The sequence below is a fragment of the Sitophilus oryzae genome, unplaced genomic scaffold (assembly GCF_002938485.1).
Source record: "Sitophilus oryzae breed Bouriz unplaced genomic scaffold, Soryzae_2.0 scaffold_980_pilon_pilon, whole genome shotgun sequence".
NCBI lineage: Eukaryota > Metazoa > Arthropoda > Insecta > Coleoptera > Curculionidae > Sitophilus > Sitophilus oryzae.
The window spans coordinates 200952-212780 of record NW_022147617.1 but is presented as its reverse complement, the minus strand read 5'-3'; the positions used below and the strand labels follow the sequence as shown (position 1 = coordinate 212780).

The following is an 11829-nucleotide window of genomic DNA, read 5'->3' as shown; positions in this document are numbered from 1 at the left end:
ATCATTTTACTTCGTTCAGTTACGTATTGCTTCAAACAGCAACCGCTTGTTTAATTTAAATGGAACACCCTGTATATTTTACGAGAATCAGATGCACAATTTTATTGTTTATCAAATTATATTATACCATTTTTTACCTATCTCTTTAAGTTTCCGTAGAAAATGCATTTTCTTGTAATTTAGAACTTATTTATCAATATACCTATGGACTATTGACATTTTAGATTATTTTTAAAGAATGTACCAAATTTTTTAAAGAGTACCAGATACTAATATTGTCGATATAATTCGTTTATTTCATTGAAAAATAAAAAAAACTGTTTAAATATTTGTTAAAGGGGATCAATTAATATGATTCCAGTATTCAAACTACATTAACTGACTGTTTGCGTTGATTAATAATAATTGCTCCAAATACTAAAACTGAATTTTGTATGGGCATTAGACAGTGTGATAAAAAGTAACACACTTAAAATGATATTTCATTTTTTAATATAACTTATTTATAACAACAGAGACTTTAATTTGATAACTTATTATTATATATTGATTTCTGACTCAAATCCCATTTATTTATAATAATTTATTAATGAACACAATTAAGTATGTAATTAATTAGTATATGGGCGGAAATAATGGTGTTATATTTAATTAATGGTATACTCTTTTTATAAAAGATTTAAATAGTTTTTCTTTTGCATACAAATTGGCTAGTAATATTATCGTTTTGCTAAAAACGATAATATTACTGAACTCTATACATTATACATTTGTTGCTTTAAAAACAATCTAAAATGTCCATGGTCATATTCCATGGATATATTGATAAGGTCTAAATTATAAGATTTCAAAGTGTTTTCTACGAAAACTTGAAGGGATAGGTAAAAAATGGCATAATACAATTTGATAGACAATTTAATTGTGCATCTGATTCTCCTAAAATATACAAGGCATTCCATTTAAATTAAAAGAAGTTATTGCCGTTTGAAGCTAATAATTATTTAAAATAAATTTTTAGACACTCTGTATAAGATGGTATTATTTTATTATTGCAACACAATAACTGATCCATAAATAAACTTCATTAAATATTTAGTATTAAAACATTGATACCCTTGGAGAGATGAAGCTTTAAAATTTTGCAATTTCACAAAATTGAAAATATTTCAAAAACAGTAAAGGTTTAAGTATAATAAACCTTAATCAAAGGAATTACCTTTATTTTAATTGTGAAACTAAAAATGTAATAATATACAGGGTGTTCCATTTAAAAAATACAACTTTGATATTTTTATTTATTTGGGACACTCTGTATCAAATATTTTAAATTCTAGCTCTAATAGTCCTTCAACGAACCGCAAACTTACAATTTGTAAAAATCTCATCGTTTAGCTACAATCCTCCGTGTCGTATGTGGTGAACAACTCTGTATAGTTTTAGAGATATTAGTAAATAAATTAAAAAAAAATCAGTTTTTCTTAAAAAAAATATTAAAAATACAAAAAATACCCTGGTATAAAAACTATCCGAGGTATTTACTATACTTGATTTGTACTTACTTTCCTATAAATACTGTAATCTTAAACTATACAGGGTGTTCAAAACTGAATGCCAAAATTTCTATAATATAAAATACTTTTTCTTCGTTTTTTTTTTACTGGAACACCCTGTATTATTCCTTTTTTTAAATGGAGAATTAAAAAACGAACATTTTTGTAATTAAGGTACTTTAAAATTTTTAGCGGTTTCGCAAATATTCCAGTTTTTATTACATAATATGGCTCTTTCAACGGTAAAATACCAGACACAAATCATTAGGTGGTTTTGATAAAACATACTTTTGAAACCCCCATATATAATATAATATTAAATATATAAAAACAGTTAAAAATCGGCAATTTTTATGATGTCGAAAAATGTCCATTTTTTGTATTTGCAGAAAACATTACCTATTTTTAAAAGTTTAGCATACAATTTTAGAACACCCTGTATGTGGATTTAAAATTACGATATTTATCGCAACGGGAAGTTCAGACCAACTATAGTAAATACCTGGTATAGTTTTGATTTCCTGACTTATTTTTGTGATGTATCGAAAAAAAATTACAAAGGTTCGCGAATTGATAGAAATGTGCGAAGTGACACTTTTTCATTTTCCTACGTTACCATGACACGGTGTGCGAAGTAATGCGCGAAATACCTAATTCGCACACTGCATGTAAATTAGATGGGATTTTGAATTTTGATTTTGTTAAATGAAAAATGTTAATTATTTATTTCGAAATATTCAAGAATAAACAAATAACAAATATCAAACTTAACTAATTAATAGTACAACCAGTACACGAACCAATATTTAACGCCAAACTAGATAGTTCTGATTTTGCTTGAGATATGGGGGTTTTGGGACTTGAGACACTATCCAATTTTGATGTAGAGACACTCAAATATTTATTCAAATATCAAAATTTTATTTGATATTTGAATTTTATTGTTGATATTGAATTTTTATTGAAATTTGAATCCTCGACGTATCCCTCGGCCACTGTCGTAGTTTTTTTTTTATAATAATAATAATTTTAGGGAGATCCCGATTTTAATGTTTGTAGAAAAAATGTTGTTTGCAACTCGTGCGCGAACTGCATTGGTGATCTCGACTAACTTTTCAACTCTGCTACGCCTCGTTAAAAAATTCAAGTATCGATCCCCAAAGTGCAAAAATAACTATTTTCATTTATTTATTAATACCTCTGAAATTATTTATACAAAGTTTAAATATTTATGATTATGTAAAGTGATCAGAAAAGAAGACAAAAATGCAATAATATACAGGGTGTTCCGTTTTATAAAAAAACATCCCGATACACTCGCACTTTTTTGAGCCACCCTGTAGAAGTTAAAATATTTTCCTGAGATACATCCTAGAACATATGTACTTTAGGTTTGCACTTAAACAAAGTTTCTAATTTTTTTTTTATTATAGAAGCTTCAGCTAATAAAATGTAAAATATTTCATATTTGTAGTCGAATATCAGACTTGACCAACCATCAAAAATGTCTCGAAAAAGGCATATTAAAAATTACTTAAATATGTTAACTATATTTTAACTATTTCTAAGCGAGCACTTTGACAATGAAATGAAATTGGTGAATCCATTGCCTAATACAAAATTGAGGTCTATGATGGTAAAACAGGTTTTTTTGCCACTTTTGTTATACAACTCAAGTATTTTTCTTCTCTAGTCTAAGAAGCTTAGTCAATGCGTTATCAACAATCTGGGTGCTTAAAGATTTTTTGTATATCAGTGATAAAATTACTTTTATGCGTGTGTATGTACATAAGGTGTTAGTAGTTCCCTATTGTAATATTAATTGCATTTGGTGATAACCTGTGGTAAAACAGTGAACAGAAAGTTTAACTTATTTGCAGACAAATTAGAAAGTTGATAATGGCAGAAGAGAAGAATGGTTCGACAGCATCAATTAGCTATTTTAGTTCCACGTAAGTCAAAAAATTAAAATATATTAAGTTGTTATTATTTATCATAATTTTTTATAAGCATTAAAAATTTAAACTATTTTTTGTTAATATACAGCGTGCTACAAATTCGAGGTACGAGTATTGGTCTCTTTGTAACCTTATAGATACGAACATGGTTAAATTGGGGCAAAGTTGCCGTTTTGGGATGTTCACCAATATACCATCAAAAAAGTTTTAAAAATTTGAAGGTTTGCTGAGTTTTTTGCGAAAACGGATTTTTTGGAAAATCAATTTTATTTTTTCCTGTCGTTACTTTTTAGAAAATTAAAAAACTAATTGCACATTCTCATAGCCACTTTATTAGGGCTATCTGATAGCATTTTTATAATTTCAAATTGAGCTGACAATTTGTGAGATACAGAGGCTAAATTAATTTTTTTACGGGCGTGTTTTTTTCTCACAATGATATGCCACACTTATTTTTTTTTTGTTTGTAAAATTTGGACACAATTTATTTAAACTAATTTCAAGTCCGGCTCTGTTTTTTTTAATATTTAATATATTCATCGTTACAATATTGATAAGCTTTCAAACTTAACAATAATATGGATTGAATAGGGAAAATTGAATGCAATGAAATAATAAAAAATAATATAAATATAATGTAATATAAACAATAAAATAATTTCCCCGGAAGATGGATTGGAAATGGTAGAGCAGTATAATGGCCAGCGAGGTTTCTGGACCTGTCGCATTACTTGACGTCATTTGTAAAAGTTAAATCAACACATCTCAGCATTTACAATAAGGAGTACAAAATTTATTCGGAAGTATAAGAAGAAGATCTGTTCAAAGAGCTATAAATAAAATTGAACGAAAAATAAATTTGTGCAATAGGGAGGGTGGTAACCCTTTAGAATATTTAGACTATTTGTAGAGCATTAGAAACTAGTTTGTAGAAGTTAATTTATTCATAATAACTACGACTAATATTATGCAAATTATTAGATCGCACACTAAGATTTCAAATTCACGATAAAAAAAAGTTAAAAGTAATATGTTTAAATTGCTGATCTGGATATTATTTATTTGAATCTTTCAATTGGCTCAATTTTCCTTATTCAATGTTAATTAGCGCTGATCAATATTGTTGCGATGAATATAATCGGATTAAATAATTTAAAAGCCAGAGTCGGACTTGAAATTATTTTAAATAATAATTAAATAATTTTGTTGATGTTAAGGTACCCAAAACAAACAAAAAGTATAAAGTGTGGTATATCATTGTACTCAGAAGAACAAGTTCTTTCAAAACCAGAAATAAAAAGTGCAGGTCCGTATTTAAAAAAATTAAGTTAATCTCTGTATCTCACAAATTATCAACTAATTTGAAAATCTAAAAATACTATCAGATATTCCTAATAAAGTGGCTATGAGAATGTCCAATTCGTTTTTTAATTTTCTAAAAACATGAAAAAATAAAATTGATTTTCAAAAAAATCCGTTTTTTTCAAAAAACTCAGCAATCCTGAAAATCTTTAAACTTAATATGCCATTAAGGAACACCCTGTATTTCTTTTTTCAGGACAACATTGGTGCATGATGACCACAAAGTAATCAGTGCCAAAATCTCTGAATTACGTATTGAAGAAGTATATGACCCATATCAAAATAGAGACTTACAACATCCAAACGGGTAAACGTCTAATATGATATATACAGGATGTTACATAATTTAGAGCACTTAATTTTGTCCATTTTACCAGAATTTAAAAATGGCTGACACAATGACATGTGGCCTTTTTTAATAGATTAATAATTATGGAGAACCGGTGATAGGATTTTTTTTTAAAATTTGGATTTTTACATAAAGATACCTGCTCCATTTATCTAAAATATGATCAGCGTTACAGTGCTGTCAGATAATTTGAAAAGTGTCTCTCAAAAAGTACTAGTTGCACTAGTTTTAGTATTTTTTTTGCTTGATAACGGTCAGTGATATTTTTGACCGAAACTTTGTGCAAGCAAAAATAAATAGACAATGGAGGTCCGAAATTCTTTGGTTAAGCTATCTCTTGTATTCGTCATTAATTTTGATTGTCAATTTTCTATTTTTACTATTGAATTTTTGGATGGTACTTATATTTAGTACTTGAGTTTGCTATTCTAACTATTTAACTTCTACTGGACTGTGTACAGTACTTAAGTAAAATAAATGATGTATTACTTGATAAAAGTAAATATCCTGTTACACACGTGCATACAATTTTTAAAATTAGGTTCCTAGTAACAAAACTATTGTGATTACATTTAATTGATATAAATTATATTAGAGTAGTAGAATAATATTTTGATGAATTCGAATCGAAATTATCAATACCTGTCATTATTCAGAGAAATTAAACATGTTGACTAAATAGTTATTAGACTGAAATCATAAATTTGAAATGTTTGTGTACCAAAAATTCAAAAGGAACTGTTATGATCATTTTTTCGAAGTAAAATTTATAATAAATTTAAAAAAAAAGTTCTCAAATTTATTTCCTTAGTCAAATAACTATGTAGCTCGTACAAATTTTTACCAAGAGATATTTTTTACGTAGAAAATAATGAAAATGTATATTTTTTCACTCAGTAGTTTTATACAGGTACCGACGAAAAGGTATTACTCTTCAAAACAGTTAAAATACATGTAGGTTGCGCACCCTACAAATAGGAGTCATATTGACATCAAAATCAAATTTCTCATGTCAGACACCAATATTTATCCAAAAATTGACGTTATTACAGAAATTATTTGGAAAAAATCGAAATAAAAATGAAACTTCTACACCCTGTATCTCCGAAACTAAGCATGTTAGAATATACATTTATACGAACTTTTTTACTTATTTTTATCTGCAGAATATGCTGCCGGATTTTCTGGAATACAGTTTGGACCACCCTGTATAAGGGTCAGTGATCCATCTGTATGTATAAGTCAAAATAAACAAAGACTATCGAAGTCCGAAATTCTTTTAATTTCAAGAGTGAATCATTGTTTAACAAATTCAAAGAAATCTTTTAGCTATATTAAGTAACATCCTGTATTTTATTTAGTTTGCTATTCTAAAATACTTATTTAAACATGTTTTTATTTAGTTTTTTAGGTGCTTTCATGCACATAGTAAAAACATCATTGGGAACTGGAATTTTGGCTATTCCAAGAGCATTTAAGAATGCAGGACTGTTAGTAGGACTCTTTGGTACTTTGCTTGTGGGAATCATATGCACTCATGCCATACACATTTTGGTATGTAGTAAGATTCATATCACGTAATAGAGCCAGTTATAGGAATGATTGTTGTAGGTTAAGGCATCGCAAAAAGTTTGCTCAAAAACGAAAACGCCCAGTCTTGGTTTTGCAGATACAGCTGAGGGAGTTTTTAAATTGGGTCCGCCAGCCTTACATAAGTGGTCACGGTTTGCCAAGTAAGTATGTATAGAGTCTTAATAGTCTTTCTATCGATTAAAATTAATAAGGCATCATCATTTTGATTTTTTTTAAATTTTTATTTGTATTTTTATATATATTTTCGTTTATACGCAACGCTTTTCACACGATAAATAAATCATTTGGAAATGTTTCTCATAAGTTAAATGTTGGTTAAATCATTGGCATTAGCGTAACTACAGGGGTGTCCATGGGTGTCGGACACCCCCTCCAGGTACTGCTGCGGCCCCCCTCAGAGAAATCTTGAATTATGTCTCTTGGCTACGTATTAATTTTTATTTGCTTGTGATGAAGTAAAAATGACGTTTTCTAGTTTTGTTTAGTTAATATTATTTTTTTGATGTGTTCAAAAAATGTGTTAGTTTTTATTTTTTTTTAAATTTGTAGGTATTTAAGTAATATACAGGAACACGGTTTGACGTTGAGTCAATGAAATTTATTGATAGAGAAATTCATGTAAACGTTTAATTCAAAAAATGTGTTTTTTAGAATTTTTTAGAATTTAGAATGAGTGGGAGGGGGTTAATCACTTCGACCTTACAGATCCATTGTGTCCCCCTTTCTTGAATCATAACTCATCATACAGTCCCAGGGCTTTGACAAAAGCCAGTATCTGGGACGGTTTTATAGAGGGTAGTCACTCGGCGCACTCAGTGATGAGGTGTACTGGTGTTACCCCATCTTCCCCACAGAATCTGCATTCGCCGTTTCTTCTTAGTTTCAATCTACTGAGGTGTTCATTGAGGAGACAGTGCCCTGTTAAAAACCCCGTGACAATCCGAAGATTGTTCTTACTCAGACCCAGGAAGGTCTGTGATTTTTCTTGATCATAAGCCCTCAGAAACTTCTTCGAGTGTCTTAGACCATTGCAAGATTTCCATTCCAGGTTGCGGATGGAATCTTCCAAGTTCTTTAGTTCCGCCTTGAGTTGGTTACCACTTGGAAAGCAGAACGGTTCTGGTCCACTTAGTGGAGTGTTCGCTCCTTTCCTAGCTAGATTATTTGCTTTTTCATTGCCTTCTATCCCTTGGTGAGCAGGCACCCAGTGTAGGAGGACTTTGTTTTCTTTGCCTAATTTATTCAGCTTCTCTATGCGTTCTTTGACCAATTTCGAATTGATTGATACTGAGTTGATCGCTTTTAACGCTGCTTGACTATCAGACAAGACGGCCATTTCTTGTTTCCGATAGTTCATATCTAAGATAAGTTGTACGCATCTTTCGATAGCGTAGATTTCTGCCTGTAGGATATTAGGGTAAGTGCCCATTGGTTCGGAGTATTTAGCTCTTGGCCCAAACACTCCGATCCATGTTCCCGTATTGGTTTTGGAAGCATCAGTATACCAAGTTATGGTATGGTCTTTTAACTGCTGGGCAAGCGTTTCGCTCTTCCAATCCTTTTTATTGCTCAATACTACATTGAGATGTTTCTCAAAGTTGTACGTTCTTGGCATGTCGTCCACTGGGAGTTGCAGGAGTGGTATTTCCTTTTTGAGGGTGTTCCAAGCCCCTCATCTGACAATTCTCCCAGTACTAATTCCGTTAGTGACCATTCTAATCATTGTTGCATTGGCATATCTACCAATGACAATGTGCAGTGGTGTTAGATCTAGAATAACCTCTACTGCTGCTGTTGGACAGGTTCTCATGGCTCCTGTGATGCAAACGCATGCTAGTCTCTGGACTTTGCATAGGTTTAGCCTTGCCGTCCGTTGCTCTAGTTTTGTGTACCAGGCAACTGTTCCATAAGTAATCATGGCTCTTACTATCATGGTATACATCCAGCGCAAAATGTTAGGGGAGCAGCCCCATCTATTTCCGGCCAGTCTTCTGCATATCATGAGAGCCTTTATGGCGTTGCTGGTAGTGTTCTTAATATGCCTGTTCCACAGGAGTTTACTGTCCAGGGTTATTCCCAGATATTTAACTTCCTGTGTTGGCAGTATTACCTTTCCATCTAGTTGAATTCTTTTCAAGTTTTTCAGACTTCGCTTTCTGGTGAATGGCACTATCGCGGTTTTGTCTGAGTTGATACTCAGCACGACAGTCCTACACCATCTCTCAGTGATACGGAGTCGTCTTTGGATAATATTACACAGGGTGCCTTTTCCCCCGAGCGATCATGACTATGTCATCTGCATACCCAATGCAGTGTATTCTCGCTAGAGTTAATTCATCTAGTAGTTCATCCACCACCAAGCTCCACAGCAAAGGGGAGGTTACTCCACCTTGTGGAGTTCCTTGCGTTTTTTTAAAATGATTCATTTTTTTAAAACAATAGCCCTAGGCCCGGCTGGGCTCAAACCCAGGAGAGCCTAGGGCTAGGGGAGGGGGGGACTCCAGGATGAATTGCTAGTTACGCTAATGATCATTGGTTGCCATTGCTATAGAGAACTTATATTTTTCCTATACAAAATATTTGCGAAATAAACTACAGTATATCTCCGGATGGTCTTTACAAGAGGAAAACCTTTTTTATTATAGATATTGTGACAAAAATGCTTCCTTCATAAAAAAATTGCATGGTTTAAAATGGTCATTCCCGTATACTTTTTCAAATTTACATACTGTTTTAGGGAAAATTGAGAAAAATATGAAAATATGGTTGAATTTTTTCCTAAAAATCAAAAGGCGTTTGTATATAGTCATATCGATTCAATTTCATTTTTTGATAGATGATTATTATTAATTTTGAATAACGTCATATTCTTTGCTGTTATTAAAATACCACATTTTCGGATAACTATCAAAACCCTTTCCGTAACATTAAATTAAATAAATTATATGCTTCTTTAACATTTTAAAGCACCAAAAAATATGACGTTAATTAAAATTCTATAAATAATAACCAATCAAAGAATGAAAACGAAGTTATATTTCCATAAAAACGCCTTTTGATTTTTAGGAATTTTTAGGAAAAAATTCAACTATATTTCAAGTTTTTTTTTAATTTTCTCTAAAACGGTATGGAAATTTAGAAAAGTATAAAGGGTATTAACAATTATAGAACAAGCAAATTTTTCTCAAAATGTCAGTTATAAAAAATGTTTTCTCTTATAAAGACAATCGGTATAAGACATTCCTAAAGACAATCGGTATAACATTATGTTTCAGGTACTTCGTAGAAGGGGGATTATTTTGCATCCATTATTTGGCCGATGCTGTGTATTTAGTAATCATATCGGTATCATTAACAAAGGTATGTCTGTTAATATTATAATGTACATCTTATTGCATTCTCCGTTTTGTTGAATGTCAGTAGCAGTACTAATATCGTTTTTTTTTAAGTTGAGTGCGTCTCAAAAGTGGCTCACCCCTATAACTTTTTAATTTTTTCAAATAAAAAAACGAGATTTGGTATGTTAGTATATGACATAAATTAGGATTGATTCAGGTTTTTGCCCACTTCCTGTTTCATCGGAAATGACTACAAGTTTTCATTTTTAAATAGCACCCTCGGAATTTTTTTACTTTATTCGATAGAAAACGACATTCTGAATAGAATAACATATTATATGTCAACTTTTGACATTCTCGGTAAATAAAAAATTGCATTTCGAATTTCAAGCTAGAGTGCAGTTATTATATTAAAAAAAACAATTTTTAGTCAAGGAGCCTCGGAAAAATAGATTTGACCCTCTAATGTTTTTAGTGTCTTGTCCTGGCCAGTTAAAAGATGTAAAAATCATATTTTTAATCATATCTCAATTTTTTCAAATGGAACGACGCACGGTAGCTCATTAGCATATTTGGAAAAAGCATTTTTTACGAATAATTTGATACCACACACTTCGTATTTCGAGTCAAATTTTCCTTACAAACCGCAAGTTATAATTTCAAATAAACCATAATGCGAAAATGTCAAAGTTGATATATGATAGGTCATTCTATCCAGAGTGTTATTTTCTATCGAATAAAGTAAAAATACTTGAGTGCCATTTAAAAATCAAAAGTTGTAATACTATGTTTTCTATTTTATTTCAATATCACTAATTTTTAAATTTTCCCTTAGTTTTTTAAGGTGTACTACCCGTCTACAGAAACATGGGACGAATACATTTTCAAGTTGATTCTATTTGTACCGTTGCTGATATGCGGCCAAGTAAGGCAACTGAAACATCTAGTCCCTTTTTCCCTTATAGCAAATCTCATGCTCATTGTAACATTTGGTATAACCGCTTACTATATGTTCTCTGGGATCAGTGAAATCAATATTAAAGATAGATCTTTAGCAGCGGGTATTTCTGGTAAGTTAATAATATACTATAATTAATAATTTAATTAGTGACCTATATACATATATACAGGGTCCGGCAATAGTGCGTCGGGCATCTGTAGCTCCTAGAATAAAAAACTTGAGAATTTTGTTTAAGTACAAACCTAAAGTATGTACCAGGATGTATTTCAGGAAAATATGTAAACTTCTATAGGGTGGCTCAAAAAAGTGTGAGTGGACCTGGATGATTTTTTTAAATGGAACACCCTGTATATTATTGCATTTTTGGCTTCCTTTTAGAGCACTTTACATAACCCTAAGATATGAATAAATATATTTCGGTAGTTACAGAGATATTAAAAAATAAATCAAAAATATATATTTTTCAGCCCTTCTTAAAAAAATTATTAAAAATACAAGAACTGTTCTGAAATCAAAACTATATGAGAAATTTACTTTAGATGGTCGGTTCTTACTTTCCTATAAATATGGTAATCGTAAATCATACAGGATGTTCAATATTCAACGCCAAACTTTCTAAAATATAAAATAATTTTTCTTTGTTTTTTAAATGGAACATCCTGTATATTATTTTTTTATTAAATGGAGAGTTAAAAAATGAACATTTTTTGTATTTAGA

The 11829-nt window shown here is 30.6% G+C and overlaps 1 protein-coding gene across 1 annotated transcript in view; it reads left to right on the top strand.

The window, feature by feature from the left end:
- LOC115891211 (proton-coupled amino acid transporter-like protein CG1139) overlaps positions 1–11829 on the top strand; it is a 100427-nt gene that overhangs the window by 68704 nt on the left and 19894 nt on the right. Inside the window, exons 6-11 of the mRNA XM_030911634.1 lie at positions 3425–3502; positions 5067–5177; positions 6623–6773; positions 6831–6952; positions 10088–10172; positions 10986–11220. Of these exons, the coding sequence (XP_030767494.1) occupies positions 3425–3502; positions 5067–5177; positions 6623–6773; positions 6831–6952; positions 10088–10172; positions 10986–11220 (782 nt within the window). The remainder of the gene's footprint in view (positions 1–3424; positions 3503–5066; positions 5178–6622; positions 6774–6830; positions 6953–10087; positions 10173–10985; positions 11221–11829) is intronic.